Raw genomic sequence first — 21032 nt, forward strand, 5'->3', positions numbered from 1 at the left:
GCCAAACCGTGAAACTCCCCCCTTAATTAAATGATGAACTCGAACTGACCAGGGGTGACGCTAACAGTATCATCTTTTCCACGAGTGTGTTTACTATTTCCGTAATGTTACAAACAAATATTACATTTCCTGTTAGTTTAAAACTTTTCTTATAAGTCTTTGGCTTTTCACAAACATCTTTTTTCTCGAAAATCAATATTCAAGTTGACTCTCCAGTATCAGTTATCGTCTGTTCGTCTTGTTTATTTACAAAACAAATTGTGAAAGCCAAGAGCTTTGCAGATCATCGTCTCTTGATTGTTCCAGTTGAACTACTGCACGGACCAAACCAAAGTCTTTGTGAAGCTATATATTTGGTACTAGCTTGGGCAGTGTAAGGCACACAAGAGAGGTGTCCGCCTTAGCGTGAGCCCAAGTTCAGGGCTGAAGTCCGACAGACCGTATCAGTGTCTGCTCCAGAGAGGAAGCTAGCAACTATGGTAGCCCTCTAGTGTTTCTTTTGTCTCACGACACAAAGCAGTTTAATAATAACTCTCTTCGGGTTTGCTGGCGAGAGCTCTTTGTCTTTTCTGTAGAAAGAAGAAAACACAATAATGCATGAGCTTGGATGGAGAGATAAAAACTGTAACCAAACAAGTTTAATAAAAGTTTTGGCTAACCTATGAGCCGTCAGCTATCACCCAAAACGGAAACATACTAATTTACTTGGTGAAGAATAGGCAAAAAGCTTGTCTTGTGCCCAAACAACTGCAAAACAACGACAGCGTTTTATCTTCTGCGATAAAGTACTTGGGAGTAGTCATGCGATGGGCTATTTTACAATTACTGCAGAAAATTTTCATGGTCAATAAGCGGACGGACACATGAATTTGTAATTTATTGTAAAAGAAAAAAACAAATTGACGTAAGTTTTTCATGCGCCTGTCCTGTTGTTGACCATGACTTTCGTCATAACATTGTCAAAATAGTCAGCGGACCTCAGCTTCTATGACAATGTTATGACGAAATTTATGATCAATAACAGGACAGACGCATGAAAAACTGACTACAATGAGTTAATTAGCTAGTGACAAAGATAGCGGGTGTCGGTTCAGTCCCTCACCCAGTTTGTATTCTCTTCACTGGTGATCAGGTCGATAATGGCTCGCAGTAGAGCACTTTCCTTGTTATCCGTACCAGTCCCCACGCTTAGATTCATGTCAGGCTGAGCTATTTTTTGTCTCAACAATTTGTCGAGCTCGACTCGTAACTCCTGGGCAGGAAGAACCAGAAATAAATAAAATGTCAATTAAACCTACGAAAATGAAGCCTACATGACAGGTGCGCTTTATGCAAATCCTCGTGAGAGCACTGGAAGGGTTTCCAATTACTTCTTAACAAATCAAATAATAACGCAAGCACTCGCGTCAACAGAACGTCATAAGAATTCGTCTTGTTGCTAAGCAAATTTCTGACAAACAACGCATGCTCAGTCAGTGGGAGACGAGAGTCCGACTCCTTAGTGTACTGAATCGAATGATTCCAAAGAGTGACTGCTAGCAGTTCACCTTGCCGTGGTGGTGAACCCACCCTCAGTGCCAAAGGTTGTATTTTTCGCGAGGACCGAAAAAACCCTCTGGCACCCAGGGTACGGTGAGGAAGAGCTATAGCGCCTGGGACTTTGCCAGGTCCAACCATGTCGAAATGGTCAAGAGATATAACTTCACGTCGGTGTTTCTACTAGGAGTCAGTCCAGTCTATGTCGGAGAAATTTGAAAACGTAACAATCACCGGTCATTTTAGATTTGTGTTTCAGGAAAACTCGTGTATGGGAATCACATGATTTCAAAATTGCCGGCGTTTTCAAATTCCTCCGGTTCGAAGAGAGTTTTCGAACAGCTCCATTTTCGTAACGGATTAGTGTGAAATTTCTCCGGCGTAGTGTGGATAGGCCCTGAGAAATAGGCTAATTCAACAAATGTTACCAACCTTGACCAGATTAGCGATTCTTGTAGGAGATTTAAATTTAATGAAGTCGTCGACCGCAACTGTTTCGTAGCCTTCCTCGACAAACACAGAAATTTCACCGCCAAAGAACAGCAAAGGAAAAGGTGCGATCATGGTGCTGTCGTAAAGGAACAACTGATGACAAAAAGTAGTTAAAAAGAATGAATATATGACCAGTCACTTTGTGAGAAATGCAGGAATAGTTTCTTTGGTTTATAAAATCAAAACTTTATGACCCGTCACTCAATGATAAGACGCAGTTTTTCAAAAGAGTGCACTTACAACGACAAGAAGCACCCAACATTACAAAAGGAAGCTGAGCGACGGTCAAAAACCCCTAGTTCCCGTCCCCGCCGTTTTTTACTCATCTTCAGTTTCTAATGAGAGCTGTCATTTGTAAAGAACTGTTCTACAAGATTAAACTATTAGAGTTAGGGTTCCTACGACCTAGTTAACCAGTTGTTACTGAACAATCCAAAAAAAAGAGGTTCGAAATTGGCCTCTTAAAATTTCGTTTTCAAGAGTTTTAACTTCGAGTTTAAAACCCTCGTAGTCGCCTTCATTTGTGTTGGTTGTTTACCCGAAACAGACAGGAGTGCTTCTTCTGTCGTGGAGGCAACACATTTCATAGCCTCTTCCACGCATTCAGTTAGCTGGGGCGCAGCGCAAAAAACTCCTGCGGAGCGAAAAAAATAGAGAGAGAGGCTTGGTGCGAGGAACGAACCACGCTTCTCCCCTATTTTTTGCGTCATTGTTTCGCGCCATTTTTCGCGCTGTTCCCCAACTAACTCAACGCCTGGAAGAGGCTACACATTCCACAGAGAACTAATTGTAAGTTATCACGCAGACGCCAAATTCTCTTTCTAAGTGGAAGAACCCAGCTAGGTGAATTAAACACGAAGACTGCACGCAGGTTATGCATGTGCACTGTTACTATGCATCACAATTTCAAGCAGGAGGTCCAGTAAGCGTACCGAGGATGATTTCATCTTTTCATGATAAATCAACCAGTTGTCTTCAAAAACTGTGACTTGAGCATTGACTGATTTGGGATGAAGCCACACTCTGCCATCCTGCTGTGTTCGAATAATTGGAGGTCTGGTGAAACAACAACACGAAAAAGAAAAATTCTTCAGTGCCATAAAAGTGCACTTTCAAACTCGTGCGTTCAGTTATCCTCAAATTACCAAAACCTGTGTATCTGGACTGCAGCTTCCCCATGGCTCCGTATAAATGTCCAACACTTCGCCTCATATACTTAGCAGTTTCATTCCCTCAGAGTCTTAAATAAATGGTACTGATGACTTTCCGTGACCAAGTAAGCAAGGTACCATTAGTATGAGGATCTTAATACAAATGACAAAAGCGTCATTGTCATCGTCGCCGTCGTCGTCATTATCATAATCATTATTCAAAGAAACATACGCAGTAAAGATTATGACAATGCTCACCTTTTTAGCCTTGAATGATGTTCTAATTTAGCAACATTTGGATACAGCCCCGCGCACAGTATGGCTTTAACAAGTTTTAAATTCTCTACAAAAGAAACACGAGAGTTACGTTAACAAAAAACGAGATTAGTGGACCGCAAAACCCACTCGTACAAGAGTGAACCTACAACACTACAAGAGTTAGTCAGCGCGGAAACTCGGGGCGAGAACGAGGACTAGGAGATATATATTTACCAGTGAAACGAGTTTACAGAGTGTTCAACACTGCGACTAGTACATCTTGTTCTTTTCGGATCGTGGAAAAACTTGGCGGTGAGGGACGCAATTTGTTCACAAAAGATTTGAGGGCAATTTTACAACGTAGGAAATAGAAAATTAAATATGAGAATATAATGGAACAAGAGACGCGAAATTTGTCATCGTCATCGTCCTCATTTCGTAAAAACGCGGTATCACATTCGTAACACGAACAGGCTACCCCAGCTAACAACATCTACTGCTGGCCGTTAATTCTATCGGATATAGCACACAAGGAGACAAGTATTCAGACAAAAATACCTGAATTGTAATTAGCGGAAAAGGCCGTCGGGTTTGTAGAATCGAGGAAGCCAATTTCATACAACAGTCCGGAAAACTGTTTCTTCATGTCTTTAATCATCTGAAATAAGATCAAAAGAAACGTTAAGTGATCTGTAAGGAGAGTGAATATTTCGATGTGATAATGAAAAGTGAATCAAAGTTTATTGAAAGTATGCCGTTTCTCTCACAATGTGGTCACTTGTGATGTATACCGGGATGTTTCGACTGCTTAAAGCTAGTCTTCATCAGGTGAAGAGGTCAACTAAATATGCGGGACCATTCAGTTTTATCACGCAGGTTGGCCGTGATAACGACCAGATTTAATAACGCTTGGAAACTAAACACGGAATTACCTTCATAGTGTTCGCAGACAGGAAATTTGTCCAGCAGTAGTCTCTTTCGCTTCCTTGTAGCGAAGCCTTCTCCCAGCCCTGAAATCAAAAGCAAAAGCAACGAGGTTAAATCAACCCTTCACATCTACATCTACATGGCCAAGGCTATGCAAGAATATAAATCAGTCCATGCTCCAATATTAGATTTTAGCAAGACTTTTGACAAGGTACCACATCAGCGCCTCCTTAGAAAACTTGAATACTATGGCATATACGTGGTTATCTTGCTTATCTGGTTTGATTCATTCTTAAAGAGCCGCTTTCAATCGGGAGTCTGTGATGGCAGTCATTCTCAGCCCACAGCCGTAACTTCGGGGGTTCCACAAGGTACGGTTTTGGGACCCTTATTATTATTCCTGCTGTAAATAAACGACTTGCCAGAAAAGTTACAGTCTACTGAATCTGTGGACTCTTCACTACTTATATTCCGTGATCAGTTAGAAATATCCTCGGCTTTTGACGCAATTTAACAATTTGAAGCCAAGTGCTCTGCTGAGTACTTGGCTAGCTTTTATCAGAAAATGTGACTGACACTCATTGACAAAACGTGTACTATGATTACCTGGAAAGCATTCAAGAGCGCTATATGATCACTCCGAGTATCACCAGCAAACCTGATGCGGGCCTGTTCAGCTTCCTTCTGTTTGCCCTGCAACAAGAAATTGAAAAGTACAGAATTGTAAGCCCAGCTGTCTCATAGCTCTCGGCGCTTAACTCCGGTTTCTGAAACATGAAGCAGCTAGGCGTCTTGCTAACCCCTCCCCCCCCCCCCCCTCCCTTCCCCTTGATGGAATGCTAGTCCAATCTAGAGGAACTGTAGCTTAACAAATTCACGTCAGTTTTTCATGCGTCTGTCCTGTTATTGATCAGGAACTTCGTTATAACATAGTCAAAGTAGCTGTAGAACCACGAGGCGATAGCCGAGTGGATCCGCAGACTACTTTGACAATGTTATGACGAAATTCATTGTCAATAACAAGAAAGACGCATTAAAAGCTGACATCAATTTGTTTTCCACGACAACAAATTGTCACATTGTCCGCTCCCAGTCGTCGACGCATCGCATAAATTATAAATTCACGCGTCTGTCCGCTTACTGACAATAAAAATTAGCCAATGAGCGCGCGAGAATTTCTGCAGTTATCGTAAAACCCCAAGGGCAAAAAACAATGACCTTGGCCCGGACCGCTCGATGCCGACTCCACTGTGCTTACCTTTTGGCTATCGCGCCTCCCAAAACAAACTGGGAGGATATCTTTCAGCGTTCTGACAAGTGTAAAGTTCACATTTCGCATCAAAAATAATGACCATGGGAAGAGTGTACGTAGAATCTTCCTGATCACTGCTGAGCAAATACTTTGTTCACGAAAGTGGAAATCAACGAAAGCGCACAAAGAAGTAAAGCAAATAAAAATGAATTTAAGAAGGCCACTTCCATCCAACCGCCTATTCAGTCCGTCCCTCTGTCCCCAGCGTGAAAGTCCAGCACCTCTTCTAGACCTGTATTTTCATTGGTTCTGGTAACCTGTGGCTTCTATTGTTTCAAGATATAGGAGCATTATTTGGATCATTTATGTATTGTTTCGTGAGCCAATAACAAACCGTGTTTGGACAGCTACTGGCCTGCCTTACAAACAACTTCAACACTCAAAAGGTAAACTTACCAACGGAAAAACAAAAGGATCTTTGAATCCTAGAACAGACGCCACAGTCAACACAGGGTCCAAACACGAGAAGATTGCACCAAATAAAATCATCTTGCCCACGCGTGGGTCGACGGGTAATGTTGCCAGGTGATATCCGAGCGGTGTCAGCTCTTCATCCGCGTCAAGTGCGTTCTACGCCAAACAAGACGGATCGACATTGAATTTCTCACTACCACATCGACTCATTTCACAAGTAAACAAATGATGAGAATTAAGAAAATCGTCAATGAATTCAAGATTTTTACTTTAAATCTACAAAGGATGTCCGTGATTTTCTGAAACATTATATATGGATTTGATAAGGTTTACATGAGAAAAAGTCCTCCCACCCTCCAAGGTTAAACTATCTGACGAGGAGAGAAAACGCTGTCTAGGCTCGATTTTCGTCGCTCTTTCGTAGTTCGCGTTCGGTCCTCGTTCCTCCCCAAGGGAGGAGGGGATGGGAATCCAACCCATAGGTTGCCTCATCACCAAAACGAGTTCGCGATTGTAAACTTAACAGTTGTTATAGACTTTTTCAAAAAGAAAGTGAAAAGAAGGTCTTTCCAGGGTATATAGCTTGGAGGGAAGGGAGAATCAGAAACTCTTCTGTGAAGATTTGAACCGTTAACCGCAATGGCAAAGAAAATTGAAGGAAAGTAGGGCGCGCTGATTGATTTCTGACTAAATAACAAGAGTGGCAAATAACAGAGCATACTTACAAGTTGACGAAGAACTTCTAAAGCATTGATGACTGCTTGCTCCTCAGGAGGCTGTAAGGCTTTGGACAGAAAAGGTCGTATCATGCCCAGTTGGAGAATCTACCAAAAAATAACGAGTAAAATGTCACCTTTTTTTCATTTTCGTGTGGAGCCCGCGCCAACAATGAGGTTAAGCCTCTTGCCATTAAAGCACTTAGATTGAAGTGTCTTGCCAAAGAACACAACACAAAGACGGTCACGGCGACCAATGCTCGAAGCTGGAACGCACGATCCAGTGTACGAAGCACTCTGCATTAGGCACCCTTGTTTCCTACAGCCAATCTGCATGACTAAAAATGCTCCAACTTCAGTAGCGTACATATGCGTGCGTGTACCTTGATCTGTAAGCAAAGTTCCTCCAAAGGTGTTCGCAACATCTCTGGCAGCTGGTAATCGTCAAGGGACTGGGCACGAGGTTGGGTGAACAAATGAAAGCAGTACCCAGGCTGCACTCTGTTGAAATAATTTAACAGCACTTTTTTACCCATACAGTGTAATCTTTTTTGTTCTACCTGTCGATTGATCTTGTAAATAGTACTAACGACAGACGCCAAAACACGAAAACACTGCTCTTGAACTCGGTACTAATCTAAACATCAAAATTTTTTTTCACGAACGAACGCTTAAAGATGCCTAATACTTGTCGAGTTCTAAAAGCTAGATGCGTTTAATCAATTTTGAAAATCATCGAAAATTATGTTGGTGTTCCAATATCTTTTTAAAGCTGTATGCAAGGGAGGGGGGCAGGAAATACAAGGAAGATAAGGGGAGAGTACTTATCCTTATATATCGCAGTTCTCCTTATATTTTCGTTCAAGAAACTGCTGGCTTTGAGAACGAATATCAATTCCTAAAAGAAGAGGTATTTACAGCGGTTTACGGACGGAAAAAAAAATCAGAGTCGTTCTAAAACGGTTTCTCCGGGCTATGAATTTTTACAGTATGACATAGTATGATATAGTATAATACAACGTTAATTGACCGATCAAAGTGTGCATATTACAGCGGTTATTGTACTGTTTGTACCTTCCAGCTCGGCCTCTTCTTTGCCGTGCTGAAGCCTTACTGATCCACACTGGCTGTAGACAGGCAATTTTGTTGTTCACATCATACGTCTGGCGAATAAAAAAGTTTAATTTGACTTCACTTTGCAATTCAAATGACACTACAAGCGATTGCACGACCAAGAATCTGAAGAGGCGCCTCCGTGCATGTAACACATGTTTTCTAAGGCCCCGTCCACATTACGTTAGAGAAATTTGAAAATAGAGCGTTATTTCTATGGTTAGGCCTACCTTGCACACTAATGCGTCACGAAAACGGAGCTTTTCGAAAACGCTTTCCAAACCGGAGGAATTTGAAAACGCTGGCTTTGCGTTTTAGTGTGGACGAAAAACATTTTGAAAACGCAGATTTTTCGAAAATGATGGCGTCACGATAATCATGTGATTTCCCTGAGCGAGTTTTCCTCAGACACAAATCCAAAATGACCGGTGATTGTTGCGTTTTAAATTTCTTCGGCGTGGTGTGGGACGGAAAACAGTTGATGCGCCTCGCCAGTTAAAACCATACTTTTAATTCACGTTTCTTTTCCGGTGATAAGCTACTTAGCTAATTAGTTAGAGCTACGAGACTCAAAGTATTTTGCGTCACAAATCCAAAGTTGTACGTGGGTGAGGGTTGCAGCACCAAACAATCAACTTACCTTTTGTTTCACTTTGCCAGCATCCACAACAAATACAACATCATCAATAGTAATACTACAAAGAAAGGAAGATTGAAATTCAACAAATGGACGACTACGTGGCTCTAATAAACGAAGCAGTGGCTTTATTAGATTGTACATAAGATGACCAAGGCAGTCATCTTCTGACAGTTTGTAGTTACACTGGATTGTTTCATGGCGGCTTTCGAGAATGGTTACCAAAATCAAGTAATGAAGACATGATTAATCGTCGCAGTTATACACCCAACTTAAACAGTTCTGAAATTAAAGCCTGAAAAAAAATCCAGGTTTGAACGGGAATCGAACCCATGACCTCTGCGATACCGGTGCAGGAAAATCAAGTAATCACAACAAAGATCATCTAAAAACGCGGTGAACTAAAACATGTATATAATCGGCGCCAAGCACAGGAAAACGCTTGTTACCATGTGGTGAACTGCTTCTGGTTTTGTAACTGATTGGTTTTAAAAATAGGTGGCGCGAGTTTTTAAACCAATCAGAGCTTGATAAAGCAAAAACTAAAGCAAGCCCGTATTACTTTCAACGCTCAGTTAAAAGCCTCTCTAACAACACCGCATTATCAAGTTCTGCTTTGTACCTGGTTTCAGCGATGTTAGTGGCAATCACTATTTTCCTGACACCTTGAGGAGGACGGTCAAATACCTGATAGAAAAAAACATAGCGGTTTAAGGACGAAAAAAACTTGGACATCATCCTCTGCAACAGATCTCATGTTAACATCTTCATTCTACATGTATTTCTTCTTATAGAGCCTTTACAGCATCCATACTTTATCAAGCAAACAAATAACGAGAAATAACTAAGGCATCTCTTTTTAGGCTCGATTTCCGCCGCTTTCTTCGGGGGAGGAGCGCAGGCTCCTTTCCCGAACAGCGGCTGGTAATCGAGACTAACCTCTTCTCTCAGAAGGAATATTAAAGGAAGCAAAGAGCCATCAGTAAGAGGAATTCGTTTTTGAAGTTAAGAGTCGTACCTCCCTTTGGCTAGTTGAAGGCATCATGGAGTGTAAAGGAATGATGCAAAATTTGTCTACAAAAAAAAACAAGATTTGAAATACGTAATAAGCTATTTTATATCATAAAGATAGCGAGAGAAGGAACTAATTTCTCATGAGGAAGAACTTCAGAGAAAAGCACTTGATTACAAGTTAATCTCTAATAGTTAAATTAGAGTTAAAGTTATTGTCTACCTGAACAGAAAAGTCTCTGCTTTTTCAAGTTGTCATGAAGTTTGTTAATATCATCCCAACCAGGCAGAAAAACGAGAACAGCTCCTTCCTAACATCGACAAGAAAAAAGATTAGATCATATATTTTTATGTAACAAATCTATTATCGCTACATACAGTAGATGCAAATTGTCAACGAGACCAAGAAGCCTGCAACTCATATTCACACAAACTTTCCAAATCTCGCAAATGCTAATGCACACTCATGTCTACATGTGTATTTAGCTATTTTTTTCATTTATTAGATGTATTTATCTGGGTTTCCTATAAACTAAGCAAGTTTCTCTTTTCACTTGCTATTGAACCCTTTCCCTGCAAGAGAGATGTCTAAAATTTAGCCCAAAAAGGTCCAAATGATAGCAGCACTGCAGAGATCTATGTAGCGTCTTGGATTAGTCATAGTTTTGTTTCAAACTTTCACCTGCAGTTTACAACCCATCAGGGACAACCCACAAGGCCGCAACATGGAACTTTGCAGAGCTGTTTTTTTTTTTTTTTTTTTTTTTTGCGTAGAACCTTGCACTTGTGGGAGCCAAATTGACAGAATGCTGGGAGACGTCTGTTGCATGGGAAAGTACGGGATGTGAAGTGAAAAAAATCATTGCAGCAGAAGCATGCTGTAGCCAGCAATTGATATTAAGATGGCAGTTGTACCTCCATGTGAAGAGAAATGTGAGTTATCACTCGAACCAAAAGTTCCACATCAATCCTTTCCAGATCCATGTTTTGAAGTGTTGTGATTGTTCTTGGTGAATATCTGAGGAGACAACAGACGTAGAAATACTTTGAGCAAAGTGACAGTTGTCTAGAATTCTGTTTTGCATTAAGTGCTCCAGGTGTGGGCCTGGACGGGGCATTGCGCTGTGTTCTTGGGATAAGATTAGCTTGTTCCGGGCTCTCAGTCAGTGGGGATGATCAAAAAAGGGAGCAGGCGACGAGTGTGGTCTGGGAGAGAAGAGGAGAGGACCACCCTCTCCTTTTCTCTTCCGGATCCCACTCGTTGCTAATCCCACGCGTTGGTCACTGATCCTGCTCATCGCTGATCCCGCTCATTGCTGATCCTGCTCATCGCCTGCCCGCTTTTATGATTGTCTCCACTCACGGCGAGTCTGCAACAGGCTAGATAAGATAGCCCCAAATATTGATACCTGTCTCTAAGTGAGTGAAGATATTGCTGCCATTCCAACTCCTTCTCATCCTCCTGACTTTCTGCCATCCATGCCGTAGATTTTTCCAACCTTCTGTCTTTTGCAAAGCTTTTAGACCCCCTAGCCCTATGCTGCTTCCACTTTGGTTGTTTCCTGACAAAGCCAGCAGCCTTTTCTTGAACTTCATACCTTGGGCAAAGAAATGTTCTCTGCTATTAAGCCTCGCACACAGGCCTACCCTTCCCACTAGCTCATGACCAGGACTTTGCAGTTAGCATTCACCTCAAAAATAAAGTCTGGGGACTAGTATAGACAAATTATACAGATACATACATGCATGAAAAACACAAATTTCTTTACTCAAGAATTGTTCCTAATCCTTTGATAAAAGTCAATTTGTTATTTCAAAGTTAAAATAGTTAATTATTGCCTACAATTTCCTTTAGCAGGACTGATGGAACATACAGGTACAGATTTTAAACATGCTTACTATTTGGAGACCATCAAAGATCTTGACAAACAATCCTTACATTTTGATCAAATCGGGCAAAGTTTTAATAGGACAATTACACATATGCAATAATTTATTGTACAGTCATGTACAGTATCAGGAAAATAACTTGAAACCCTGACTATACATATTGAAATTTGAGCCGTTATAATAAAATAATGATAATTACACCAAATTTCAAACTCCAACCAGTGAAAACACATACATCCAGTATATGCATGTATCACATATACTCTCATTTATTCTCACCCTGTCTTTTCAATGATTTCTTCCAGGTAAAGCTCTTGAACAGGATATGTGAAGCCAGGAATGTGAGCCATTTTGCAGTTATCTTGAGAGGAAACACAAAAAATTACCATCACCAACACATAACTCATTATTACTAACCAAGGAAACCAAACAAATTATATAGCAAATGACACCGTGAACAAAAGGAAGGTGAGAGAGGTGGATGTGTCATTTATTACTCCAACATGAGGGGGCACAGCAAGCCTTGTTCTAAGGCTTATTAATCAGTTTTCAGTTTCTGGTTTGATATTCATGGTTTTCATACCAAAATAGGCAGAGAACATCTCTGAATTCAATGTGGCACTCATAAGGATCACTTTCAAGTCAGGCCTGGGGAAAAAAACATGGAAAACAAAAACTGCACGTGAATAATCAACATATTAATTAATGGAAACCAATAGAAAGACAGAGGGATAAGGTTTGTCCGGATGGGAATAGTCCTGCAAAGAACTGAGCACCATGGGTGTCACTAACTAGTGTCACCAAGCCTTTGCAGGAGTACCATCAGTGGTACGAGTTCAGTAGACAAGCCTCTGTGGTACGTACTCCTGGGTTCAACCATTTACTTACTAATTATTACATTATGAGCTTGAGAGCAAATAATCTAATTGTTTTAGCAGAATTCTGACTGAATTTTGTTTCTTTCACATGATGGTTTCCAATTTTTTCTTTGTCATCCACACTTTAAAAAAATCATGTGAACTGAAAGTCATTTTTGTGCATGTGCACTCATCATTTTCATGTAACACTTTTGAGTTTTTAATTCAAGAAACCGTGAATGTCCTACTTTTACTCTTCTCAGGTTTGGTTATCCATTTGTTTTTTTGGTTATCCATTTGTTTTTAAATGTTCCTTCAAAACTCCCGAGAAACAACAAAATGTTGCCATTCGGAAAGTGAAGAATGATCATCGCAGTTAATTTTCCAATTTAAGCAATTGGAAAGAAGAAGCCTGAAAAAATCAGGGCTTCAACGGGATTCGAACCCATGACCTCCGCGATACCGGTGCGATGCTCTGATTCTGTCGATCACATCAAGCCAGTGCACACCAATAGGTGATACTGTGCAATAACTCAGCCAATCAGATAGCAGCAATTGCATTAGACTACCGTAAGTATACTTCAGTAGAAATATTCTACTAATCCATGGGTGCTATTAGTACAAATGTAACTCACCTTTTTATTAAAAGATCTCTGATAATGATGATGAGAAAATCTGACAAAATATCCCTTTCATGGATCTCATCAAGAATGATGTGACTGCAACGATGAAGAAGGCTGAAAAATAATGAAAAAAAAAAGAAATGAATTAAAGGCGTGGCTCCATACAGTACAGTGTGTTGCCGTGTGGTGTGCAGTACACCATTTCCTGCATTCCTCTACCATCACTATGCTGACCCACATTTCACTCCAATTAAGGGCCTGTAACATTCGAAACACGAGAATATGGTAGCTAATTTGCCTTTTAGCTTCAAGTAGATATTAAACTAGTGAGTGTTTCACATGCCCAGGATAAAGTGCAATAGTTTCTTTACAGTCAAATCACTTCCTCCATCATACATGTACATGAACATGTTAACATTTCCAAGGTTTTCACAAGATAGGTTAATTTAACTTGCAGTCATCTCCCAGTCCCTCCCACGCAATGTTTACAGGTACCATTCATAGTCGTTTAATTAAATTTACTCACGGATCATCAACGAGCCATCTAAGAAGCACTCCTGTTGTACAATAAAGAATAGAACCTTGTTCCCGAGGTAGCTTACTGAAAAATAGAAACACATCAAAAGAAGGTTTTCAGAAAATGTTCCCATAGCATTGTTGACATAAAACATTAAAAAAAGTAAAATCAAAATGTAATTTATTATAAATCCATTGTAACACCATCATCATCTTCACGATCATCACCAACACCACCAGTACTGTCACTCTCATAGTCATAACCATCATTGCCATTATCATCATTATCACCTTCACTGTCTTCTGCACTTGGCCATTATCACACACAAGTTTCAAACAGCATCTCAATGTTTCAGGCTCAAGCTTAAATACAAATTCTAATTTCTAAATGCAATACAATATTGTTTTTGAGGTTAGGTCTACTTATCACTTCAACAAGACAAACCATCTTGGTTGTTATTGTTTTCTTTTTCTCGTTATCTCTCTGCTTGAAATTATAGTGAAAACGTTAAGAGAAATGAGCTGTTGATCGCTTAGTTTAACTTAGTTAATGATGCACAGACCTTTCCAATCTGATCTGATATCCAACACTACCATTTTCACCGCATTCTTCATCCCTCTCTACAGCAACTCTCTCTGCAACCTGGTGAAAAATAAATTTTAGTAAGTACGAGCACTTATCTATTAACCATACGTTAATGAAAAATTAATAAAAATACAAAATGTAAAAAGCACTAAACTCACTGAAATAGCACTGATCCTTCGAGGTTGAGTACAGATCACTCGGCATGTTGATCCACAGCCGCGTTCAATAGCATCATCCAAGACAAACTGAGCAACCTGCAATAATCACTAGAAATAAATCGATTTTCCTCATTCTGGGCTGAATCCTGGTTACGCTACTTATCAACCTAGGTTGACAACAAAAACATTATTTATTATACCAGAAAAAGAAAATATGAATGCTGCAATAATTTGAAGCTCATATCAAATCATTTTGACCTAAACTACATTTTAAACTATACAGTGTAACAACACATGTATTGCAGACCTATGATTCAAAGGCTAAACTATGCATCAGTATGGTTTGAAGCAGACCTGAGTTGTTTTGCCACATCCAGTCTCTCCACTGATAACTAAAACCTGCTCTGAGTTAATAAGGTGAAGTAATTCCTAAAAGAAAGTATAAATAAACCTGTTACTGGGTTAAATGCATTTGCAGGCCTAACATGTTATAAACACCATTCAGTAGGATTAATTAAACAATAAATAACAATTTACAGGTTGGCGAATGGTCCTTTAAAAACCCATGGTCTCGCAAAATTTTCGCCAAATTTCACGGGTCTCGCAGTCTAGTTTTTTAGCAGTTATGTGCATCTCGCAGTCTCAATTTTTTTCAAGGCTAAGAAAGTCGTTAAGTACCGTTTTGTTTAATTTTCTTTTATAAAGTTACATGACATCACAACATCTTAGAACCTGAACGTCTTAAGTTCGCATTAAAAACACTTTAAAGACTCGGTCTCGCAATTGAAGAAATCAAAATGTCTCGGGCTCGCAAAGAAAAATGCTAGTCTCATTGTCTCGCAGTCTCACATTTACCATTTGCCACCCCTAATTTACTTATTTACTCAATTGCAGACGAAAAAATTGATTCGCCATCAGCAAAAAACACTGTCTTACCTCTTTCTTCTCATATGTTGGTAATCTTTTACGGAATTCCTAGAAAGGAAATAAACCAAGACAAGAAAAAATAGCAGTACACTAAAGTTGAAGCTGCACTGATAGATAATGATAGATGAACAGTTATACACAGTCAATTTACATGACATGAAAGGAAAGCTTTACTGTATTTATAAAAAGTAACTTTCTTTAAAGTCAATTCTTGGCAAATTTGAACTCTCAAGGATTGGATTTTTGCCAACTAAAGGAATAATTGTTATTCCACTAGTGATTACAGGGATAGAACTTTCCAGTGACATCCCTTGTCAGTGAATGTGTATGTCATGTACAGTGTAATACAAACAGACGTTCTCCTACAGACCTGCATGGTATTATATCTTGCACTGCCCGACATGACCTTCTTCTGCTGTTCTTCCTTTAAATATTGATCAAAAGCACTGTCCTGCTGCAAAGGTACATCCATATTAAAAATGGACTTGGAAGTTGATTGTTTGCTTCCGTCTTTATCAGACACATACACCTGATCCGGGAAGCAATCATCTTCGTCTGCAAACTGACGATGAAACTTTGAGTCTGTTATCCCTTGAATTTCTAGAGTAAGATAAGCACCCACTGTTTTTATTAAGAGCTACAAGACGAAAATCCTAAATTTTACTTCTCAGGTGCATAGGTCTGATGTACTTTTCAAGGAGTAATAGCAATGGCAAAATTGATTGATTCTTGACAACATGAACTGCTAGACAAGTGCCAAGGGTCATAGTGTATATTATTAGGCGTGGTGATTTACTCTCACAGCACCATTCTCCACCTAAGAGTATAATTGGGGAATGCCAGTCAGAACAGTCATTGCATCATGACAAATAGTACAGGTGAGATGGGGAACTATCTGCAGTAGACCTTACAGGTAGTAAATACCCCTAGACTGATGTAAGAACTCTGATCTGGAGAAGGAATTTATCTACAACATATGTGCAAGTTCTGATTTCAATGATGCCCAGTTGGCTTGTAAGTCACCTGTCTACCAAAAAAAGGGTCTGTCTATTTGTAAACAGTTTCTGCCTACTCTTCTCTCCCAAGCTGTCCAAGCGTACCTTCATCTCTGCTGTTAGTGTATGATCCTTCGTCAGGATTTTCACGGTTCTGCTCTTCATGAGGGGCATCACACCAATCTCTGCAGGCTGATGTACTAGCTTGTGTTCTGCTGTCATCACTTACGCTAGTACTACTCTCATTTTCTCTTAATTCTCCCAGCAACTGACTTACCCTCTCCTCATGATGGCTGTCCATTGTAACAAAAGCACGCTAAATGAAAAAAATTAGTCCATGTTACATCATTATTACTGAAATACAAGGAGAGAGAAATTTTTCAAATTTTTTGAGATTCCACGATGACTCTAAAACCTGCTTAAGTTCCTTTCTTGCTTTCTTTTCATGTCCTTTCCTTGCATACCAGAGGCCAATCTGTTTTCCTGACAAGCCTGAGGGATGCCGTCCACGTCCTCTACCCCTCCTACCTCCACCTCCATCATTTGAAAATTCAGACTTATGACGGATACCTGTCAATAGTTACAAGACATTATTAGAGGTCTACCTAAAAGCCAAGGTGCAGTCTTTTAACGCCAGGATGTATCAAGAAGCAGACTGCAGTATCAGAACTTCACCTGATATAGGATCCTACTCTGGTTACACTCCAGTACTTTGTCAGGTTTACCACACAATTAACCAGTACCCATTTTATGTAAACTGTCTCGCCCAAAAACACAGTTCAAAAGACCAAACCAGGGCTCAAACCCAGAGGAGTTGATCCAGAACTCAATGCGCAAACCATCAGGTCTCAAAAATATGTCAAAAGGTTAGATCCATCACCCACTTTGTCCTACACCCATGACATAATGAACATTTACTAATAAACATTAATTATTTATCACACAGAGTACTTTCATGTCACATACATATGCATAAACCTAGTAGATGGCCGTCATGTGTAGACATGAACAGTGAGGATTGTTATATACTTGATAAATGGCCTCGCTTGTAAGCCAAGAGTCTCCCCCCCCCCCCCCCCCCCCCCGGCTAAGTGGCTAGAGAACTCCAGCAGAATTTTGGAGGTCACGGGATTGGGAGCCATTGCAGAATACCCAGCCCAGCCATTAACATGCATCGGTGTGCTTTGAAGAACGAGGTATATAACAATAGTTGCTGTTCTTAGTTGGTGTACATGCTAGCCTGGGTATTCTGCAATTAAGCCCTCTGATGCCCGTGATAAAATGAATATTTCATCTTTATCATTACTTAGATCTCAGGCAGCCTATTACACCTAAAACTAAGAAAGAATTGACACTATTTAACAGTAATATTAAAAGAGCTTGCATTCAGTGCTAAAATGTGATCAAATACGTCATAGCTGCGTGAAACCTCAGTATAAACTGAAACACTAGTCTGCATTTTGTATTGAAGGTACAACCAAAGGTTGTACAGCAAAAAACGAACAAAAAAGCGCGCTGTTTGTGGACTAATTGTTGAGTATTTTCATCAGCTTGGTTCAGCTGTTATCTCAGCTGTTTAATTCTAAACCTTACCTCCTTTATGCATGCTTTTGGAATCGAAACTAGGTCTTCCCACATTCAATGGTCTTGACGTTAAAATAGTTCTTTTTATACCAACGAAGGAGCCCAGAGATCCCCAAAATTTTCGCTGCATTTACCCAACGCGAACTCTGAATTCACAGCTTTTCGTCCGCCATTTTAGTTTCCGTGTGTACCCAGTCCCCCTTTCAAGTTTCTAATCCGCGCTTGGCTCACGTGGGCCTGGTAATGAAAAAAACAACATGTCTATGTTTTTACAGTAACAAATTTAATCATGTCAGAGCGTTCTAAGACAACAGAAATCCCTCAAGAAGAACGTGGCCTCACTTCACCTGTCTTTGTTGGCATTAAGCAGGATTTTGTGGAAAAACAAAAAGTGAAATCCAATGTGAATGGCAGGGATATTGTTGTATTTTATCATAACCAGCAATTTTATGCAATGGACCAACATTGCTACCGTAAGTACTGTCAGTAAACATTTACAGTAGAAATCTTTCCAGAGGAAAAGATTAAACTTAGTATTCAAAAATTATACCAGTGGACTAATCTGGTTAAATAAATATGGTCAAATATATATCTACCTTTTTGGCTCCTAATTTATTGTGTAGGCCAGAAAATATCCATACCTCTCCCACATAAGGGATTCCCACCCCCCAAAAAAACACCCCCCCAAGAAATTCCAATTTAAGCTTCATACACTTCTTTAAATTTTTGGTCTTACAGAACTCCTCACCCCTAGGAAATTCCAATTCCTTCTGTAAGGGGAGTATGGATATTTTCTGGAATTGCATATTCAACCTTGGTATGCTAACATCATAGTCTTTCAACATATAAAAAAGATGACTAAAACAGACTGTTTTTCTGCACTGTCGATTGGGCCAGAGTAATGTAACTATAAAAATATTGATGAGGTGTTGATCAGCTTGTTCTCCAGTGCTGCAGTTGGAGAATCTTGGAAGAAAATCCAGAGTCCCAAAATACAGGACTTTGAACTGTCTAATTTTGGACCTCTTAGCTTGCATCTGGTCAGATCCACTGTTTACTGAGTTGCAATTGTCCTACGCTGATGACAAGCTGGTCAACTTCTGACACCATTATCTTTACCGAACCTCACATACATTGCATTTTTGATACCCTATATCATTTCATTTCTGTCACTGTATGGAAATGATTAAGTTAGAGTGATTTTGTGGAATTCCTTTCGTAAATGTAGTCTTCACACCGAATGTCTAGTTCCAGAAAATATCCATACCTCTGCCACGGAAGTGATTATTTCTAAGACCCCCACCCCACCCCTCTGGAAATTCCAGTTAAGCTTCTTACAGGTGTTGGTCTTGCAGAGTACCCCTATCCCCACCCCCAGGAAACTCCAATCTCTTCTGTGGGTGGAGTATGGAAATTTTCTCGAACTGCACAATATTTTGAGTGCTAAGACTAATAGAAACTCATTTCTTTAAGATGCTGGAGGTCCTTTAGAGGAAGGTGATATAGAAGTAGGTGACATTGAATTCCTCATTCCTCTATCTCTCTATCTCGAATCTTGCCAGGAATTTTCCTCTGCAACTTGTGTGACTGAAACATTTTAATAATTGTACAGCTGCCATGTTTTTTTTCCTTTGCTCAGCTGGCACATTTTTGTGTAACATGATGGGAATTAAGGCCCAAATCTCACCCGTCACTCAGTGGCCTGATTCCCAGACCCTGTATGATGTACACACCAACAAACAAACTAGTGGACAGAGTGGATGACGAAGGGAGGGGCCAGACAGAAATAAACTGGATATTAACCTCTTACTGACTGAGTGCGAGGGTTGTCCTAGGGCATATTGGCCAATTGTTGTGACAGTACAGACCGATCACAGTGGGGTCCATACAAAAATTACAGAGGGACAATATCCCCCAGTAGAGCTCAAGCAAGCTGGGTGAATGAGTAGTTTACTATATGGCACTTGGGCCTTGACCTTTCGGATTTTCGAAAGCAAAAAATACACAGCTTATGACCTGATTTCCATGGTCCATAATGCAAAATCCAGACCAAGAAAGAATCAATCAGAACACTCAAAATTACCTCAAGGCTACCTATCATGCCATATAATATTTTTTATTATTATTACTGCACTAACCACTTGCCTGTCTGCTGACAATTTTTAAATAAACCACTCATGTAAATGTATGTCATTTTTATTTCACTTTTATTAGGACGTTGGTGGGCATTGGTGCATCATTTGTCCATACCACAAACAGAGGATAACCTTGGACACTGGAGAGGGCCTGCATTTCTCATTTGATCCTAAAGATTTCAAGAAGCCACCCAAATTATGTTCTAAAGGAACTGTACAGAGAGTCCATCAAGTGCAAGTTGTTGAAGACAAAGTCTATGTGACACTTTCAGACTCAAAAGAATACTTTCCGTCAGACTACTTTTACTCCAAACAAATTAGGAAGAAGTAATTAACATCGCAAACATACTCCACAAAATAACTGTCCCTTTCAATGAAGTTTTCTAAACTTGTCTGCCTTTTATACCTCAAGTAACATCACAACACCAGCTGAAATTGAACTACTCATTCGTGCAGATAAATTATTTCATTTTCTGTTAGCTTATTAATGTATTATTATATACTGATATCATTAATTAGCTAGAACTGGTATAAAATGCTGATCATATAACGTACACTTTGAAGGGTTGTGTAGTTATTTTGCATGTGGCTATGATAAGGTTATATCTTATAACTTGCTGGATTTTCATCAAGCCCTATTTTATAAAAGAAATGGTCACTTCTTGTTAGTGTCGTCCAGTGCAAAAGCTGAAGAAAGTTTGGGAGAGTTGAAAAGAGTAACCCTTCACATGTGGTGCAGGTTTACATAACTTTTGAATTCTCCCAGACGTTTTCTTGTGTTTCCATCAGGCCACAATATGTATTATTATTATCACATTATATCATACACTAACCAAAAGCCCCACCACATCTCCCACCATCAAGAAAAAATTGTTGGCGGTTGCCGATTCTTTTGAACATATCTTCTTTCTTAGAATTTTTGGAAAGTATCTGCCAGACTCACACCTATGTGCATGGGTCTCAAACTTTAATCTTATACAGGGAGGCTAATGCATGGTTCTCTAATCTGGACTTCTCTTTAAATAATACTTAATCTTAACCACTTCTTGAGAAAAAAAATATATCTGCATTCAGATTATGCAAATCACACCACTTGTCATGTAAATGTCACCAAAATTCCAAACATCAGTGAAGTTGGATTCATGTCAGTAAGTTGTTAAATGTCTTGAGAAAAGTTCTGAAACCACAGGTGTG

The 21032-nt window shown here is 39.8% G+C and overlaps 2 protein-coding genes across 4 annotated transcripts; one reads left to right on the forward strand and one right to left on the reverse strand.

Moving 5' to 3' along the window:
- Positions 1–74: 74 nt before the first annotated feature.
- LOC145463655 (ATP-dependent DNA/RNA helicase DHX36-like) lies at positions 75–17907 on the reverse strand. 3 transcript variants are annotated; one of them, XM_081447412.1, is made up of 30 exons: positions 17713–17907; positions 16535–16689; positions 16225–16435; positions 15495–15724; positions 15134–15172; positions 14552–14626; positions 14198–14293; positions 14017–14096; positions 13464–13538; positions 12950–13051; positions 12041–12105; positions 11737–11818; positions 10977–11165; positions 10483–10585; positions 9791–9878; positions 9575–9630; positions 9179–9243; positions 8560–8614; positions 7881–7969; positions 7190–7307; positions 6816–6914; positions 6073–6246; positions 4971–5057; positions 4370–4447; positions 3996–4095; positions 3438–3522; positions 2961–3084; positions 1969–2121; positions 1103–1252; positions 75–569 (listed from the first exon to the last, which is right to left on the reverse strand). In XM_081447412.1, the coding sequence occupies exons 1-30, from the start codon at positions 17831–17833 to the stop codon at positions 522–524; spliced, it is 3192 nt and encodes a 1063-aa protein (XP_081303538.1). In that variant the 5' UTR covers positions 17834–17907; the 3' UTR covers positions 75–521. The 3 variants fall into 3 exon arrangements, with proteins under 3 accessions (XP_081303538.1, XP_081303539.1, XP_081303540.1); XM_081447413.1 differs by lacking the exon at positions 16535–16689 and having other exon boundaries at positions 17713–17838; XM_081447414.1 differs by lacking the exons at positions 16535–16689; positions 17713–17907 and having other exon boundaries at positions 15495–15686; positions 16225–16425.
- Positions 17908–17938: 31 nt separating this feature from the next.
- LOC145463717 (Rieske domain-containing protein-like) lies at positions 17939–20181 on the forward strand. The gene is made up of 3 exons (XM_081447501.1): positions 17939–18176; positions 19177–19211; positions 19918–20181. Exons 1-3 carry the CDS (start codon positions 17993–17995, stop codon positions 20167–20169), a joined length of 471 nt encoding a protein of 156 aa, XP_081303627.1. The 5' UTR covers positions 17939–17992; the 3' UTR covers positions 20170–20181.
- Positions 20182–21032: the final 851 nt, after the last annotated feature.

Source organism: Orbicella franksi, chromosome 12 (genome assembly GCF_964199315.1).
Source record: "Orbicella franksi chromosome 12, jaOrbFran1.1, whole genome shotgun sequence".
Taxonomy (NCBI): domain Eukaryota; kingdom Metazoa; phylum Cnidaria; class Anthozoa; order Scleractinia; family Merulinidae; genus Orbicella; species Orbicella franksi.